Source organism: Aythya marila (assembly GCF_965140915.1).
Source record: "Aythya marila genome assembly, chromosome: 3".
In the NCBI taxonomy this organism is placed as follows: Eukaryota; Metazoa; Chordata; class Aves; order Anseriformes; family Anatidae; genus Aythya; species Aythya marila.
The window spans coordinates 118,247,628-118,265,716 of NC_139044.1; the positions used below are offsets into that span (position 1 = coordinate 118,247,628).

At 56.3% G+C, this 18,089-nt stretch overlaps 2 protein-coding genes across 6 annotated transcripts in view; one reads left to right on the forward strand and one right to left on the reverse strand.

Moving 5' to 3' along the window:
* The window catches only part of EFR3B (EFR3 homolog B), a 33,846-nt gene extending 18,933 nt beyond the window's left edge, over positions 1 to 14,913 (forward strand). For 4 of the 5 annotated variants that reach the window (XM_082757018.1, XM_082757021.1, XM_082757020.1 and 1 more), the window contains 18 exons: positions 671 to 820; positions 1,987 to 2,121; positions 2,420 to 2,498; positions 3,563 to 3,698; positions 4,203 to 4,364; positions 4,939 to 5,050; positions 6,907 to 6,958; positions 7,189 to 7,361; positions 8,042 to 8,117; positions 8,815 to 8,976; positions 9,376 to 9,507; positions 9,593 to 9,660; positions 9,852 to 9,979; positions 10,336 to 10,427; positions 11,400 to 11,448; positions 11,709 to 11,815; positions 11,997 to 12,046; positions 12,317 to 14,913. In XM_082757018.1, the coding sequence (XP_082613144.1) occupies positions 671 to 820; positions 1,987 to 2,121; positions 2,420 to 2,498; positions 3,563 to 3,698; positions 4,203 to 4,364; positions 4,939 to 5,050; positions 6,907 to 6,958; positions 7,189 to 7,361; positions 8,042 to 8,117; positions 8,815 to 8,976; positions 9,376 to 9,507; positions 9,593 to 9,660; positions 9,852 to 9,979; positions 10,336 to 10,427; positions 11,400 to 11,448; positions 11,709 to 11,815; positions 11,997 to 12,046; positions 12,317 to 12,422 (1,969 nt within the window). In that variant the 3' untranslated portion in view covers positions 12,423 to 14,913. The remainder of the gene's footprint in view (positions 1 to 670; positions 821 to 1,986; positions 2,122 to 2,419; positions 2,499 to 3,562; positions 3,699 to 4,202; positions 4,365 to 4,938; positions 5,051 to 6,906; positions 6,959 to 7,188; positions 7,362 to 8,041; positions 8,118 to 8,814; positions 8,977 to 9,375; positions 9,508 to 9,592; positions 9,661 to 9,851; positions 9,980 to 10,335; positions 10,428 to 11,399; positions 11,449 to 11,708; positions 11,816 to 11,996; positions 12,047 to 12,316) is intronic. The other variant, XM_082757019.1, reaches the window with a different exon arrangement.
* A 1,137-nt stretch (positions 14,914 to 16,050) lies between these two features.
* POMC (proopiomelanocortin) lies at positions 16,051 to 17,661 on the reverse strand (the record flags this gene model as incomplete). Its single annotated transcript, XM_082755825.1, has 2 exons — positions 16,051 to 16,710; positions 17,533 to 17,661. The coding sequence occupies 2 exons, from the start codon at positions 17,659 to 17,661 to the stop codon at positions 16,051 to 16,053; spliced, it is 789 nt and encodes a 262-aa protein (XP_082611951.1).
* Positions 17,662 to 18,089: the final 428 nt, after the last annotated feature.

Below are 18,089 nucleotides of genomic sequence, written 5' to 3' on the forward strand. Positions count from 1 at the left end.
GTATTAGGGAACCCTCAGAGCAGGTTACTCAACGCATTTATTTCTGCTCTCTGTCTTTCTTAGGCACTAGCAAAAGGTTTTGAGGGGCTGGTTTCAGACTTAGCTGCGCAGGGAGATTTTTCCTGCTGACTTTGTTGATTAGGTCAAGAGCTCTGGACCCAGAAAAGACACAGGTGTCACAGCACATCTTGGTTTCCTGCTATCCAGCATCCCTGGGGGTGTGGTGTGGCTACTGGGACCAGAGAAAGCACCAAAACCCTTCGTAAAAAACAGAACCAAATCCATCCCTTGGGAGAGGCCGGTGCCACCTCTCCATCTGGGTTAGAGCGTGGCTGCAGCTTGCCTGGAGAAGGAAAGGCTGTGGATGGGAGCCGCCTGCTGCTGCCACAACAATTTGGGTTGATTCAGAGCCTTTCCTGCCTGGATCTGTTGGTTTATAGGAAGCTGAAGCTGTGGGATGCAGGGCAGAGTGACATCCCTGGGGTGTACCGGGCCCAGAGCTGAGAATTGGGGCATTATCGGTGTAAACCCCTCCTGCGGGGCAGAAATCAGCACCTTTTCTCCAACTTCTTGTACAATTTCACCCCTGTGTGTATGTGTGTGTCTATAAATGTCAGGTTTTATCTACGGATATAGACGGGTAACCTTTTGAGGTCGCTTTGTCCCCCAGGATCCGGATGTCTGGCATCAAAGGCCTGCAAGGGGTGGTGAGGAAGACGGTGAACGACGAGCTCCAGGCCAACATCTGGGACCCGCAGCACATGGACAAAATCGTGCCCTCGCTGCTCTTCAACTTGCAGCACGTGGAGGAGGCTGAGAGGTGAGGGCTCTGCCAGCAGCTTCGGGGCTGCTTTCAGCCAGGTTTTTTTTTTTGGGGGGACACCGTGGGCTGCTTTGTGCCTGCACCTGGTGTAAAAAAAAGCTGCGGGTGGTCAAAGGGGAAGCCCTGCGAGTGTCCTTGCTGGAGGATGATGCAGATGGCAGGAGCTTTGCCCGGTACCTGGCGCTGGGAAGGTGATTGCTGGCTCAGCCACTGCAGGGCAGCGTGGTTCTTGTGGAGGAGAGCCCTCAGCACCATCCCTGCAGTGAGGACACGCTCTGTTTGCGAAGGATCCGAGCTGCCTGCTCCGTGGGCTGACCCCTGCGAGGATTTGTGCTGAAATGCTACCTGAGCAATTAGGTTACGGCCAGGCAAGAGGAATGTGAGGAGCTGAAATAGAGCTCTGCCCCTCCGTTCTTGTGGCATAACCCCCTGCTGGCTCCCTGCTTGCCACCAGCTGCGTGTCTGAAGGGGACTCGCTCAGCTGAGAAGCACAGAGTGGGGAAGCAGGCACGGATTTCTCCTGGGATTTTCCTTTTGAAGCTTAGGAGAGAGAGATCAGGCCTGGGAAGGCGGCTTTTGGCCGGATGCAATCCCCTTTTTTCTTGTGAACTGAAGCATTGGAGTGGAAAAAAGGCGTTTGCTGTGTTCCTGCCATGCCACACGGCCCCAGCGTGGAAAAAGGGAGGGATCCCCTCTGGGGCGTGCGTGTTCAGCGAGATTTGTGCTGCGCCACGCCGCCTGCTTTGTTCTTCCTCCTCTGGGAGGCTGCGTCCCTCCCTGGGAGACTGATAACATCCTGATAACTGAGTCTCCTTCCAGTCCTGGGGACGTGGGGGCTGTTCCTGCAGCCTGACACGGCGTGGGGCTGGGAACGGGGCCATCCCAACACATCCAGGGGGCCCTGGGATCCCTGTAATTGCAGCGCCCTCCGATCTGGCTCAAACCCAGCACCAATTTATGCCTGGGCTGTGCCCCGATGCCTTCCTGGCAGGGTGACGCGTGGCTGCTGCCGCGCGAGGGGCAGCCCCGTGGCAGCAGGGGCTCGGGGCGGATCCCACGAGCGTTCTGCTCCATCCCCTCCCCGTCTGGGCTCCCTGCCTCTTCTCCCCCCGCTGCTTCTGCACGCTCGGCTCCACTCTCGTCGCCCTCCTCTGCTTTCACAGCCGCTCCCCCTCGCCGCTGCAAGCCACGGAGAAGGAGAAGGAGAGCCCCACGGAGCTGGCGGAGAGGTGCCTGAGGGAGCTGCTGGGCCGGGCGGCGTACGGCAACATCAAGAACGCCATCAAACCCGTCCTCATGTAAGTTGGGCCTCCTTTTTCGCCACGAGGGCACGGAGAAGCAGCTGACGAGGGCTGGAGCTGGGGTGAAGGCGTGCTGGAGGTGGTGAGCGGGCTTCAGGCTCTCCTTTTCGGATGCGTTGAGGGAAAATGGCACCGGATAGATAACCTGTTGCTGAGGAAAGTGGCTTCAGAGAGCAGTTGGTGTCCCTGCTCTCACCCACGTCGCTTGCTCCCTGCTGCTCCTGGCTGTCCCCGGACGCTGCGTGCCTTGGGGGGCCTGCAGTTACCGTCCCCTTTCATTTCCATCTCTCCCCAGCCACCTGGATAACCACTCGCTCTGGGAGCCGAAGATCTTTGCCACCCGCTGCTTCAGGATCATCATGTACTCCATCCAGGTGGGGAACTGAGGGGATTCCAGCCAGAGGCTGGGGCTGGGCTGAGTCGCAGCAGCTGCCGCATTGCTGCATCCCCACGGCGCCGACACCGAGCTCTTGCGATGGATCCAGCCCCCAAACGTGCCCCGAAACAGGCTGCAGACTGGCAGGGTGGGCTGGGGACCCCCCAGATAAATGCTGGGTGCCACCCGGGTGCGTTTTAGGGTGCTGCCTGCCTCCCTCTCGGCAGAAAGCAAAGCCCTGCTGAATCAGACGGGTTGGCAGCAGGCTGTGAAACGCTCCGAAGGAAGCAGGCGGGCTTTGGGGGGGGAGCTGCCTCTTCCCAGATCACTGCCGTGGAAAGGAACCCCAGCTCCCTGTCCCTGCATAAAAGGAAGGGTGGAAAGCCCTTAGACAGGGACAGAGCCTGCCAGACTCTTCCCCTTTTCACTGGGAGCCCTGGCTGTGGAATTTCCATTTAGGTAACCCCCAAAGTGAAGGAAAATGTCCTTTTTTTTTTCCATGCACGGGTCCCTGTGTGATGATGGGCACAGTGCTGACTCCTCACAGTGCCGGGGCTGCCCCATTTCACCCCCTTGGCAGTTTGCTTTGCTGTTGGACTCGGCCAAACCACAGCCCTGCTTGGAGAAGCAGTGCTCTGACAAGCACATCGCCATCCCCCCACTTTCATTTCATGTTTCTAATCCTGCAAATTGCCTAAAATCCTTTACAGCCCTGCTAGATTTTATAAAATCCCATTAATGCCTGCTGGAGGTGTAGGGTCACAATAACTCAGCGGGACCCTTCTCCCTGAAATCCCCAGGATTAATCGTCACGATTTCCTTCGATCTCAACCGCTCTTCAGATCATTTTTCCTGTGCAAATTGCTCCGAGCTCTTGTAAAAACGACTTCCTCTGGGGGTGCCCTCTCGTTTTGCATCCGGAGCTGCGTTGGAAAGGGCGAGGGACTCGGCACAGCTGGGCACACGGGCGGGATTTGTCCTCGGTGGCTCCGTGGGGTTACAGGAGCGGGTCGTTGCCTCCTGCACGTGGCCCCTGCGCTGATGTTCACGTTTCCCTTCCAGCCCCAGCACTCTCACCTCGTGATCCAGCAGCTGCTGGGGCACCTGGATGCCAACAGCAAGAGCGCGGCCACCGTGCGCGCGGGCATCGTCGAGGTCCTGTCGGAGGCAGCCGTGATTGCAGCCTCGGGATCTGTAGGTGGGTGCACGGATCCGTCCTCTCCGCCCGTTCTGCTGCCCCTGTGTTTCGGTGGGAGATCTGTAGAGCTGCTGGAGGTTTGGGGTGGGCTCTGGGGTGAGCTGGTGTTGAGGGATCTGGTCCGGAGCATCCAGGAGAGCTGGGGATTTTTTGGGTGCTATTTCGGCGTACCGGAGCACGACACCCACATAGGGCTGGCTTTAGGCAGCTGGATGTGATGCCAGCCCTCACTTCCATGCACGGGGGCAAAGGGATTTTCAGGGCTCTTTTTCTGGGGCTTGCCCTGAATACACCGAGCTGCTGTTGCCCCTAGAAGTCTGTTTCTCTCCTATCTTGACCAGTTGGTTTAAAACTTACCGTGCCTTTTTCCAGAAGGGTTTTCAATCTGTTTATGGGGTAATAGGAGACGTAAACCACACCATCCTTAGGGAAATTAGAGGCTCCAGCTCCCTGGGAAGAAGCACGGCTCTCTTCTGGCCCAGCTCACCCATCTTTTCTTCGCAGGTCCCACGGTGCTGGAGGTGTTTAACACCCTGCTGAGGCAGCTGCGGCTCAGCATCGACTACGCGCTGACGGGGAGCTACGACTGCACCGCGGGCGTCAGCACCAAGATCATCAAGGAGCACGAGGAGAGGATGTTCCAGGAGGCCGTCATTAAAACCATAGGTGGGGCTTCCTGCAGCTCCTGGCGCTGTGCTGGGGTGGGAGCTTTCTGCCTCTGCATCTCAGGGCGAAACGGGATCGCCCCCGTCCTAAAAGCAGCCCCGGGAGGTGGGATTTATCCCTTGCGTGGCTGCGGGTTATCGCCAGGTGGCATCGCAGCCCCAGCAATCCCCGGAGGAGCTGCGGTGTGAGGGCAGAGCCCGTGCTTCTCCCCGGGTGGGAGACCCTGAGGGAGGAAGGAAAGGAGGAGGAGAGGGCAGGTGGAGCCTGCTGGAGCTGGTGAAGGTGGGGATGTACCCAAAAAAAAAAAAAAAAGGGGTTGGAGGCAGGGCTTGGCTTCTCTCAACCTGAGCTTGGGGCTTTTCCTCCTGCTTGGATGGGTTTTGCATCACCTGGAGGAAAATCTGCCTGCAGGTACCAGATCTGGGGAGGCTTTCTCCTTATCCCAGCCTGGCTGAGGGCTGGATCGGAGCAGGGTGGGCTGCCCGACCCCACAGCCCTCTTACTTTTAGGGCAGCGGGTCCTGTGGGTGGTGGGCTGTGCCTCACGAGTTTTCAGCGTGTCCTTGTCCCCTCAGGGTCCTTTGCCAGCACGCTGCCCACGTACCAGCAGTCCGAGGTGATGGTTTTCATCATGAACAAGGTGCCGCTGCCGTCCTCGCAGCAGTCCATCGAGGCTGGCAAAGCTGGGTGAGAACGGGTGCCTTCCTCCCTCCTCTTCCTCCCCCCTGCCCTGCTCTCCTTCCTCTGTCCCGTGCCTGGAGGCAAAAGGCTTCGAACGTGGGGCTGGAAGTGCTGGGGAGCTCCTGAAACTTCCCACTTTTGGGGACGAGGTGGGAGGTGGGTTATTTGATCTCCATTTATCTCAATATTTTATATGATCTCAATTTTATCGATATTTTATTTTATCTCAACATTTTATTTCCGTTATTGGAAAGCCTGGGCATCAAGATCTTCCACCAAGGGGAGTTGAGGAACACGAGATCCTTGTTCAAAACGCTTTGCTGTCTGCTGCAGCCATGATTACCAGGTTTTGAGGTCCTTAGAAACACATTAAGGGGGAAAGTGAAATTCTGCTTTTCTTTGGGCACCTGAAAGATTTGGGTAAGGAGCTTTGTTTGCCCTGGGGTGCCGTCCAAAATTAGCAGGGGAGAAAGAATAAAACTCAGGGGAGTGACTTCAGACGGGGTGCTTAGAGCAGCGAGGCAGCCGTGGCTTTTGAGGAGCTTATTTTTTTTGAGAAGCTTATGGCTTCGTGGGGCCAGCTGCTCCCTGCTGCCTCCCCACCCCGTTTTTGGCCCCTCCGAGCTGCCTCCAGGCTTTTATTGCTGCGGCGTGGTAGGCAGCGGGTACACCAGGCTGCGGGGGAAGAGAGGGGAAGGAAAACACCCAAACAACACAACCCCTTGAGGAGTGCTGGAGCCGAATCTGAGAGCTATTTGGAGCGAGGGTATCAGCGCTGAAACGTGGAGGTAAAGAGCGAACAGATTTCCTGGCTATATTTATCCCCAGAGTGTGGTCAGGCTGTTCCCACTTGTTTCTGTGTGGCAGAGAGGCTCGGGCTGATGGGAGACGTGCTCTGCTCCTCTCTCACGTGGGGGTAGCTCCTGGTTTGATCCTGATTCCTGTCGTGAGAGACGTGCTGGGCTCCCCGAGCTGTTCAGCAGCAGGATCGTGCCTGTAGCCCCCTGATGCCATTCACCAGCCGCTTCTCAGCGTTTCTGTGGCCGTGCCGGGCTGTTTGTCACCGCTCCTTTACCAGCTCCTGAGCTTCCTCCAGGCAGAGTTTTTAAATCCCAGGAGATGTGAGGGATGGGGCTTGCTATGGATGTCTGAGTGAACCCAACCAGCAGCTTGCAGACGAGCTGCAGCCTGCGGTTCCACCTCGGGGAGTGCTGCCTCTTGGGGTGTAGCCTAGTCCCCGGGTGGTGGTAGGCAGCAGGTTTTGGTGATGGGACAGTCTGGAAATCCCTCCAGAGCTCCCTGTGTCCCTTTCTTCCAGTAGAAGGTTAGGAAAGATTGAGTTCAGACAGTAAAGACTTCAAGATTTCTTCTCTTTGCATTAAAAAGAAAGTTTTACATCCCTGAAGTGTAAACGTGGTGCTCGGTGGCTTTGCAAGAAGAGAGAGGAGAGTAAGAAGCAAAGGTACCTGCTTCCACGGACAGGAAGGGCTCAAATTCATCTTGCCACTCTTCAGCAGCTTAAAAACGAGGGACCTGTTTGGATCTGGTGCCTGGATCCCTCAGGAGCTGCTGGTAGGACGGGCACGTGTGGAGTGGTTCCTCCTCCTGAGCTCACTTTGTGCCTGCTTGTTCCTGGTACCGAAGCTGGGATGAATTCTTTTTTTCTTCATCCTTCTTTGCCAGCCTTTTTACTGGCTGTTAAACCCTCATTTTTGGGGGACTTTGACAGCACAGCTGTGTGCAGTGGTGACTTCCAGGACGCTGCTCCTGCCCTTTGAGGCTTCTCTGTTCTTTGGGGGTGTGGGAGGAAGGTTGTTTTGTTTTTCACGTGGCTTCTACCATTTTTCTTCTCTCCCTGACAGGGAGAACCGAAACCGGCTGACGCAGATCATGCTCCTGAAGTCCCTGCTGCAGGTATGAAGCTGTCCCTGTCCCTGCAGGCGTGCCCAGCCCCTTCAAGGCCTGTGACCATGCTGCTGCGGGGTTCCTGAGCTCAGAACCTCTCCCCTGACGTAGTTCAGGAAGAGCTCCATCTCTACTTAGTTTTTTTCTGCCTGCATCCCCTTTTTACTGCTGCATTTTAACCCCCTGCGTGGCACTTTCCCGTTCCCTGCCTTTTTTTTTCCTTTTTTTTTTTCCTGCAGGTCTCGGTGGGCTTCCAGTGCAGCAACATGCTGACGGCGCTTCCCAGTGCCTTCCTGGACAGGCTGCTCTCCTCTGCCCTCATGGAGGATGCCGAGATCCGCCTCTTCGTCCTCGAAATCCTCATCAGCTTCATCGATCGCCACGGCAACCGGCAGAAATTTGCCACCATCAGGTCCGTGCCCGGGGTTCCCCGGCGGGGCTGGGACCCGCAGACCCCACAGAGCAGGATTTGGGGAGGGAGATCTGCCAGGTTTAAGGGTGCCGGCAGGCTTGGGAGCTGCTGGAAGAGTTCTTCTTAAATCACGTGCCAGTTTTTGGGGTGGTTTAATGCTGCCGGGAGCCAGAGGGGTTGTGGGGGCCTCTCCGTGCCCAGGGGGATGTGGCACGAGCGTGGTCAGGCAGAACTGCTCCCAGGAGGATTTGCAGGAGCAGTGATATCCTCGAGGGGGTTCATGGACTGCATTGCATCCCCACAGATAGCCCTGCTGGGTGGCGCTGCGCTGCAGTTAGCTAGCCTTACTCTGGAGAGGAATGAAGCTAAATCAGAAGCAGGTGACTAATCTCACATGGAAATAACCTCCATGGGGTTTGCGGTGCTCCTGCTAAAGTAGCCTGCGTGCATGCTGCTTCGTCAACTTGCCTTTGTGCTCCTGAGTGCCACTGCCTTGAAATCCTGTAGTGATTTGGCTCTTCTTGAATATCCGAATTGCTCACACGGGTTTTGAAGCCAACCTTCAGCTTCCCCACCCTTGGTTCCTCCCGGAGGGTTTGTTCCTGACCAGAGCTCTGCAGGCGTGTGGGAATCGTGCAAACCTCCTCCTCTCTGAGTTTTCCCTTTCCCCTTCCTTGCAGCACCATCAGCGACATCTCAGTCCTGAAGCTGAAGGTGGAGAAGTGCTCCCGCCAGGATACTGTCTTCATGAAGAAGGTAGAGTTGGGGTTTGGGTCGAGCTGTCCTTACACAGACCTGTGTAGGAACAGTTTATTGGTTTCACCAAGCTACAATAGGGACCTGGGGTCCCATGAGACCACGAAACCCGGGGTATATCCTCGGGAAAAGCCAGTGGGATTTGTCCGTGGGCCTTTGTACACCTCTAAATCTGCTATTTGCCCCGAGAAATGGCTATCCCAGGATGTACTGGTGTCCCAAATGCAGCTTTTCCAAGCTGCATATTGTTCTTTTTAAATCATTTTTATTTCTCCCAGCTTTGCACCACGCCTGAAACCGTTTTAAACCCCTCTGGAACTACCTGCAGGCCGAGAGAGGGTCAGTTTATTAGCTCGCACGCCAGGGAGCAGCAGTGCAGCCCCCTGGGCTCAGGAGAGCTGCGTTTCCCTTCTGCTCGGTGCTACGAGCACCGTTTGCCTGCCCCAGCCTCTGCTCTCAGCCCTGCTGCTGCCTCCTCCTTGTCAGGATCGAGCAGCAGGCGGTGAAACCACCACCTGGTGGTCACAGCTGCCTCTCCCGGGGCTTTTTTCATTTGCTTAGTGATCTGAGGAGCTCTGGATCATCATGAATGGTGGCCCCTTTGCTGGGCCCTGCTGCTTTTCTTTTTTTGTGTCGATGGAAGCGTTGCTTGCAGGGGATACTCAGTAGGTGACCGTGTCCCTCCGTGTCCCAACAGCACGGCCAGCAGCTCTACCGGCACATCTACCTGATCTGCAAGGAGGAGAGCAACGTGCAGGCTCACTACGAGGCTCTCTACAGCATGCTGATGCTCATCAGCATCGAGCTGGCTAACGAGGAGGTTGTGGTGGACCTCATCCGCCTGGTGCTGGCGGTGCAGGTGGGCAGATGGGAAGCTGGGCGTGCTGCTGGTGCTGGGTGGGCCGGGATGCTCCTTCCCCAGCGTCTTACCTGGCTTCATCCCCTCCAGATGTAATCTCTGCAGGTGTGGCTGCGCTTGGGAAGAGGCAGGAGGAACGGAAGGAGCCTCTGGGAGGGGGATTTATTTTGGAGCTGGGGTCTCCGAGCAAGGGGGATGCAAATTCCTCACCCGTTTCTTCTGCTGCATGAGTGGGATCAGCTCTGCACTTGCAGGGATTGATCCTAATCAGCGTGCCAGCTCCTGCAGTGCCCCAAAAGCTGAAACGTTTGCAGGGTGCTGGTGCTGGGAGGTGGGTGGGCACCCCCCTGGGACCTTGCCTGTCCCCGTCTCATGGTTTTCTGTCTCTCTCTGCTGCAGGAGATCGCCCAGATCAACGAAGACAACCTGACGGCCTACAACCGCTGCGCGCTCTTTGCCCTCGGAGCAGCTTACCTGAACCTCATCAGCCAGCTCATCACCGTGCCCACCTTCTGCCAGCACATCCACGAGGTGCGAGGGGCTCGGGCTGAATCCTCGAGTGCTGCAGCCCCCCCGGCACCTGCGAGGTTTGAGCTTGGTTCCTTGCCTTCCGCAGGTCATCCAGATGCGGCAGAAGGAGGCTCCCTATCTGCTCCCTGAGGATGTGTTCGTGGAGAGACCCAGGTGAGAGCCTCTGCTGGAAAAATCCTCTTCCCTGCCAGCGGATCCTGAGGACTCAGCACCTATAGGAGTGGTGGAGTTGATCAGCTCTTTGTGTGCCTCTTCACACAAGAGGTGCTGCCATTTCCCCTGGGCTTCATTTTTGTTTTTTTTTCTTTTTTTTTCTTTTTTTTTCTTTTTTTCCATCCCTGTAGGTTGAGCAAGAGCCTCGACCGCCTGGGCCCGGAGGTCTTCTTTTGGCAGAGCAAGATCAGCGAGGTGCTGGGGGGCAGCGGCTACAACTCGGACCGCCTCAGCACTCCCTACGTCCCCCAGCTGACAGGTACGTGCTGCCCTGGGGTGCAGGAGGGCCATGGGGCAGGAAACCAGCCCCTCATTCTGCACAGTCACGGGGATGTGAAGTCCTTGTGCCACACGTGGGCCCGGTGTTTGGTCTGCCTTCCCTTAGAGGCTCAATTTTGGGGAAATTGAGGCACAAAACTATCAGGTGGGAGCTTTCTGGGGTCGCCACGTGCATGGCTGGCGGGACTGATGGAGCCACAAAGCCTGCTGGGCTTGGTTGAATTAGGATGAAAACCTGAGCAGACTGGCTGCTACCCTGGGGAGGGGACACGAGGCACATCTGGGGGTGCCGGGGTGGCTGCCATCAGCTCTTCTGCCCATTTTCTTCCTCCCCAGATGAAGATCGCCTGTCCAAGAGGAAGAGCATCGGTGAGACCATTTCCCTGCAGGTCGAGGTGGAGTCTAGGAACAGTCCTGAGCGAGAGCAGGTACCGTGAGACACCACGTGAGAAAAATCTCAATAATTTCCCTCAGACAGGACCTTCTGTGAAGCTGTTTTATTCACGATTACAAGGGCGGGCATCCTGTCAATCAGGAGCACATTTTAGAAAACAAATCCTAACCTTTTATTCCTTATTCCTCAACACCTGATCACCTCCTGTTTCCTCACTGGCTGAGTACTACAGGTTCACAAGCTACTCGACGCTCCTCTACACCATATATGTACAATTTTTTCTTTTTTTTTTAACCCTTTAATTTCTCCTTTCTTATGTTTTGAGAACCCCTGATCTTTGTTTTACTGTTCTCCCACTGCTCATCCTGTTTGTCTCAAGCTTCCACCTTATTTTGGAACAGCGAGGCCTTCTACTGGCCGCTTATCTACTCAGCATTTCTTCTTATTATGACTACACAACTACCTTGGAATACAGAAAATTAATTCTCTACTGCAAAAACACAACTTAGTTTCTCACAACCAGGGTTGCAGAGGCTGCATTGTTCCTTCGGTGCCGTTTTAGCAGCCTGGCAGCGTGCAGCTGAGTTAAAATTCTTCATTTTGGCTGCATGTTTGGCTGGCCGTGAGCACAGGGGTGTATAACTCAGCCCTTTTTGGTCTGGCAGCAAGTGGGGGGCAGAAAATCCCCATTTCCCACTGATGCTCCCCTCTGGGTGCTGATGGATCCCAGCGTGCACAGCAGGAAGGGTCTCACGCTGCTTTTTTTGGTGGCAAATCTTTATTTTCCTAGAATATGTGTTTCTTAGCCATGGGAGATGTAAGGCCAGGGTAGTCCAGCCTGAAAAAGCACTTGAAAAGTACAGGTTGCCAGGAACTCCCTGTCCTTTAAGGCTGGGCTGTGTTTTGGTGCAAGAATGCAGCCCCTGGCGCTGCTTTTGGGATGCTCTGATCCCAAAAGCGTCCCGTGCTGCGTATTGAGCCCCCTCTGCTTTTCCCTTCCCTTTAGAGAGCACCAGCAGAAGAGATCACGTATGAGACGCTGAAGAAGGCCATAGGTAAGTGAGGAAGAGGAGGAGGCTTTTGGGAGTGTTTTTGGGGTTGGTGTGGGTACAGTCACTCCTCTGTGTGCGTGCACCACAGATCCACAGTGTTTTGTCACAGCAGCGTTGCCCCCAGGTTGTAGGGTGGCCAGGCAGCTCCATCTCCCTGCCCCCGGGGTGTCCCTGAAGACCCATCCTCAGCTTTTTAAGGATGCCCAGATCCCTAAAAAGGTTTTGGGGAGCACCTGAGAGCCATCTCCTCCCCTCTGCTTCAGTAGACAGCGTCGCCGTGGAGGAGCAGGAGCGGGAGCGGAGGCGCCAAGTGGTGGAGAAATTCCAGAAAGCCCCCTTCGAGGAGATCGCCGCTCACTGCGGCGCCCGGGTGAGTCCCCACACCTAAATCCCCACAATCTGGGGAGATTGCGGCCCTGGGAGAGGTGGAAGGTGGCGATGAGGCTCTGAATTTTGCCAAGCCACCTTCCTCCTTCCCCGGGGAAGGCTGGCGGGGTGTTTGTCCTGCCGGGGGTGCAGCTGCACTAACGCAGCCGCCGCGTGTGTTGCAGGCGACGCTGCTGCAGAGCAAACTCAACCAGATCTTCGAGATCACCATACGGTGAGTTGGGGAGGTGGCCGAGCACGGCTGAGAATCCCCCTCGTGGTGCTTTTGGGGTGCTGGGAACGGGTGCTGGCCCGGGGTTGGGGTGTCCGTGATGGCACAGGGTCGCTGGGAGTAGCTTTTGGTTTGTTTACTGCAATTCCCCACATTTGGGACACGGGGGAGGTTTGAAGTGGTGTAAAAATTCATGTTTTTTTTTTTGCAGCAGGCCTCGCTTCTTTATAAAACAACCCCGTAAAACGCCTCCCACCCTCTCTCCTCTTTCAGGCCACCGCCGAGCCCGTCGGGGACCATCACAGCTGCCTACGGCCAGCCCCAGAACCACTCCATCCCGGTGTACGAGATGAAATTCCCGGACCTGTGCGTGTACTGAGGGCGGCTGCGCTGCTAGGACGGAGCTGCCCCCGCGCAGCTCGTGCCGAAGGACCTCTTGGGGAGACAGTGGCGGCCCCGCGGGGACCGCGTCCTCGTGCATGTGACAGAAAGGGACACGGACACCGAGGCTACCCCGAGCTTCCTTGGCACCACGGACCTGACTCCCGGACTCTCTTTTGTGACCCTCTGCAGCCACGTTTTTTGGCAGGAGGTGCAGGGTGTCGTGGTTCTGACCTCCCTCTGCAGTTCTGTTTTTGGGGAGGAGAGAGGAGAGAGGGTCTGGCTCCTGGCGGACAGCATCGGGTGCCTAAATCCTCCCAGCACAAAGCAAAACCTGGTCCATTGGGGAATTCCTCCCCAAATCATCCATCAGCCACAGCCAGAGGGTGCAGGAGGAAGCTGCAGGGTGTGGGAGTGGAAAAAGCAGGAGGGGACGCAGGGCACGGCGTGCCCCGTGCTCCAGGCAGGTCTCTGGGGTTGTGCAGTCCCCACAGCCAGCTCCTGGCCTGCGTCTTCCTGGCAGCTGCCCTGGTGCGGGGGCAATTCCCCCGAATTTTCCTCGAAGCTGCCCTTGATGTCCTGGACAAGAGGGTGCCTGGTGCGACACGAGGGTGGCAGTTGTCCCATCACGGATGTAGATGCTGCACGCAGCAGCCTGGCTGGTTCCAGGTCACCTGAAAACATGTTTTACTTGGGAAAACGCTTTTTTTTTTCCTCTTTTTTTCTTTTTTTCTTTTTTTTTTTCGAGGAGGGGAGCTGTGCTTCTTGTCCATGCCATCAGCAGGTTGCTGAGTCGGGCAGCCCGCAGGCAGCGCGCGTGCGGTGGGGCACCTGGAGCCGTGGCACGAGGCGTGAGGAGCAGCCACGCTGGGACTTAGCAACCATAAACCAGCTATTTTCACATTTTTGGTTCAGGATCTCACAGTTTTGGCGTTACGGCCTGAAAAAGAGATTTTATTTTTTTTTTTTAACAGAATCCCTTCGGTTAAATCCTGGCTTAACTCAGAAAACACGAGTGCTGCGGGAAGGTGGCTGCAACGAGAGGGGTTTTATGGGGTCCCACCTTCAGACCCTGCACCTGGCAGGCTGTGGATCTGGATTTGGACCGGGCAGAAATGTGGCTGTTGAGTTTTTTTCTGTAGACACGTGAGAGAAAAGACCCTCGGGGGAGAATTTAGGATCCTTTTGGCTCCTACTGAGCCGGAATTGCGAGCTGGAGATGGTAGGGATGGGGAAGAAAAGGATGCCTGGGAGGTATTCAGTAATTTACAGGGTAAATCTGGCTCCCAAACGCCTTCCAATTTCAGGAGGGTCTGAAATTGGGGACGTGGGAGCTGCACGTGGCACAGGGCCAGCGGGGAAGCTCAGCCCCTTGGTGCCTGGTGGCCTCAGCACCTCTGCCTGCATCCTGCTCCTCGTTCCGGCCACGCCACGTTTCCCTGCCACGTCTCCCCGCGGTTATTTTAAGCTGTAATTACACATTGACATCTTTCTATTTTTTTTTTTTGTGTTTTTTTTTTTTTTTTTTGTCTTTTCTTGGTGGCGGATACGGTTTGTGACTGCCCCGAGGTCAGCGCTTGTTTGTGTGGTCGTCCTGTAAATCCGGGTTTAGGAAATGACCCAGCTTAAGAGGACAGGAAAAAAAAAAAACAAAAAACAAAACAAGGGTGGATTTCGGTCCCGGGGCTGGCTCTGCCGCCCTGCCCAGCACCCGAAGCTCTGTCCCTTGCTGCTGCCCCTCTTCAGGGTCCCCCCTAATGTTTCTGTCCCCTGCTCCTGTCCCTTTTTGCTCCCCGGATTACGCCCGGTCCCCCTTGGAGCCTGAATTTTGGCTGGGTGAGGTTTTGGGGCTGTCAGGGGGAACGCAAAGAAGCCGCTTGGCAGAGGAGGGGTTGTTCCCATTGCTGTCCTGATGGAAATGCGGTAGGAAAAAAAAGCAAGGAACCCCCGGATTGTGTGCTTGGGGGGGGAAAACCCCTCCAAAAACACAAAGAAGGGGGGAAAGTGCCCAGGGCGTGCTCTTTAGAGCCAACCTGGCCATAAAAGAGGAGCCGTGGGGCTGCTACGGGGCACATCCTGGGGGACCCGGTGCCATTTGGGGCTCCCAGCCTGCATGTTACCCCATGGACAAACCCCTGGTGAGGGGGGGGGGATTTCCACGAGCTCCCCCTGCTCCCTTGCTGCACCCACTCCTCCCTCCCTCCCTCCCCAAAATCGACGCCTTTCGGGCCCCCCAGCTCCACTTGTAAATGCCCCCACCCCCCGTGTCAGTGACCCGTTTGTACGTCACCTTTAGTTTAGATTCTGGTGCGTGGATAGATGACAAAAGTGTATTTCTATCAACCTGGCCCTTAGCTGCATGTCTGCGTTCCCATCTCTGTATTTTGGGGGCACTGTGGGGTTTTTTTTCCCCCCCCCATCATATGTGTGTGTAGCCGAGGGCAGGAGGGGAGCGGGCTGCCGAGAGGGCCACGAGGCTGTCGGGATTTCCAAACGCGCCCTCGAATAAATGTTGATGTTGCCATCTTTTTTGGGGGGTCTGCTGGTTTTTGGGGTCTCCTGGTTTTGGGTCTGCTGGTTTTTGGGGTCTTCTGTTTTTGGGGTCTGCTATTTTTGGGGTCTGTTTTTGGGGTCTGCTGTTTTGGGGTCTGCTGTCTCGGCACGTCCACGGCACCTGCGTGCCCTCTCCTTAGGGGCTGGAGGAAAGGGTGAGGATTTATTATTCCTCTTCCAGGTAAATTTTGCTCCTGCCTCGCATCCCTGCAGTTAAATGCCCTGCTACATCGCCTCTCTCATCCTGTAGCATCCCTTCACTTAATATTTCCTCCGTTTTCTCCTGACTCAGTCTGGGGGAAAAAGGTTTAGCAAAATGTGGGGCCTGGGCTCAGCTCTGCCCCTGGTTTGACTCCCTTGCGAGCTGCAAAGATGATGGAAATCCTTCAGGTTGGAAAAAAACCTCCAAGATCAGCACAGAGCGGGCTGTGCCCCACACAAAACCCTTTATCCCCATCCCCTCTGCTTTCATTGCACCTCCACGCATCAGAAAAGGCTTTGGACGTGGCTTTATAAACGGTGCAGCTTTCCTTCCTACCTCGGAGTCTTCGTTTTTGTCATTTAGAGGGCAATTGATGACTTTATGACAGTCGTTAAACAAAAAACATTAAACAAAAAAATAAAAAATAAATAAACAAAACACCAACCAGCCCCAGAGACGTCACAGACACCTGGCTAGCTTGCCAAAAAAAAAAAAAATAATCATCATTCTTTATTTTAGAATCCTTTTAATCCATCATTTACAGTATTGTACAGCTCGGTGAAGGGATGGAAAGGACCCAGCGCCGGCACTGCCGCTCCCCGGGGGCGCCTGGCGGCTGCGTTGACACCTTCGCCCCGGCCCCGCTGGGTTTTGGGGTGGGAGGACGAGGACGAGGACGAATCCTTCACCTGGGGTGGGAGGACGAGGACAAATCCCTCGGTGTCGGGGTGCGGGGGCGAAAAATCGACGAGGTTCTCGGCGAGACGAGGAGCGACGGCACTAAAAAAGCTACGCGGGGGCCGCGGCGAGGTGGGGAGGGGGTCCCCGGGTGGGGTGGGGTGGGGTGGGGTGGGGGGCGGCCCTGCCCCGCTCACTGCCCCTTTTTGTAGGCGTTTTTGATGATGGCGTTTTTGAACAGAGTCACCAGCGGGGTCTGGCCGTGCTCCGAGGTCATGAAGCCGCCGTAGCGCTTGTCCTTCAGCGGCGCGTGCCAGCGGAAATGGCGCATGCGGTAGGAGCCGCTGTCCTTCTTCTCCTCCTCGCCTTCCTCCTCCTTCTCATCCTCATCCTCATCCTCCTCGGAGAAGCCGGGCGAGCCCGGGAGCCCCTCGCCCCCCAGCTGGCGGCGAAACTCCAGCGGGTAACTCTCGGCCGACTCCTCGTCCACCCCGTTGGGGTACACCTTGATGGGCCTCCTCTTGCGGCCCACCGGCTTCCCCCAGCGAAAATGCTCCATGGAGTACGAGCGCTTGCCTTCCTCCCTCCCCAACCCGGCTCCTTCCTCCTCGCCTCCTTCCTCCTCCTCCTCTTCCTCGGCCGCCCGCCGGGGCGGCGGGGGGACGCCGGGCGCCTCGTCCCGCTTGTGGCCACCGCCGCCGCCGCTGCTGCTGTTGCGGCGGCCGAATTTGTTCCAGCGAAAGTGGCTCATCACGTACTTGCGGACGCTCTCGGAGAGGGGCTGCAGGTGCCCGTTGCCCGGGTACATGGGCGCCTCGGCCGACAGCTCCGCTCGGCACGCCTTGGCGCACGCCTACGGGGTGCCAAAAGGGGGTGGGAGAGCTGAGCCGGGACGTTTGGGGACATCGGGGACGTCGTTGGGTCCCCCCCCGTCCTCTCCGGGATGTGGATTTTGGAGCTCGTTTCCAAGATTTCCCCATGCCCCGTGCCACCCGTGCGCCCCTACCCAGGCACCCAGCCCGCTCCGTGGGGATGGGGGGCACAAATCCACCCCCCCAGGAGGCTGCGCCGGGGGTCCCTGGAGGGAATGAGCCCCCCCTCCTTTATGGGGACGGGGCTGTGACAAGGCCCTTTGCCAGCCGGGGTGAGCCAAGCGCCCTGGGGTTTACGGGGGGAAGGTCAGTTCCCAAATTCTGCCCTTTTTCCGTGCGGGAGGGGCGCCGCCAGCTCAAATATTTATTTTACCGTTGTCACCCAGCGCGGGGAAATTTGTCCCGATGAGGGTGGTGAGGTCCTAAATCAGGCTGCCCCAGGAGCTTTGGGGGCCCCGATCCCTTGGGGTGCCCAAGGCCGGGCTGGATGGGGCTGGGGACACCCTGGGCTGGGGGCTGGGGTCATGCCCATGGCAGGGGGTGGCACCGGGGGGGCTCTGAGGGCTCTTCCAACCCAAATCACTCCAGTACCCAGCGCAGCCAAGAGGCAGGAGCCCCCCAAAACCCCTTTGGGGCACGGAACCCCCTTGGGGCACGGAACCCCCTTGGGTCACGGGGCGCAAAGCATCACCTCGAGGTGGTGACCCCACAGGACGGCATCCCCACCTCCCCCTCCCCACCTCACCACCATTTCTTGGGGTAGAAAACCCAAACAAGCACAGGGACCCCCCCCAAAACCTTACCAAAACTCCGTTCTCGGTGGCCAGGTCCTGGCATTTGCTGCTCTCCCAGCACGGGCCGCTGGCGGCAGCGGGGTGGCCGAGCAGCAGCCCCAGCACCACGGGCAGGATGCTCCAGAGCGCGCCCCACATCCTGGCCGGTGGGGGATGCGGGCACGAAACTAAGGAAAAACGGGAGAAAGACAAAAAAAAAAAAAAAAAAACAACTTTTTTTTTCTTTTTCTCTTTTTCTTTCTCGTTTTCTTTTTTTCTTTTTCTTTTTTCCTTTTCCTTTTCCTTTTCCTTTTCCTTTTCCTTTTCCTTTTCCTTTTCCTTTTCCTTTTCCCTTTTCCTTTTCCTTTTTCCTTTTCTTTTTCTCTTTTCCTTTTCCTTTTTTCCTTTTCCTTTTCCTTTTCCTTTTCCTTTTCCTTTTCCTTTTCCTTTTCCTTTTCCCTTTTCCTTTTCTCTTTTCCTTTTCCTTTTTTTCCTTTTCCTTTTCCTTTTCCTTTTCCTTTTCCCTTTTCCTTTTCTCTTTTCCTTTTCCTTTTTTTCCTTTTCCTTTTCCTTTTCCTTTTCCTTTT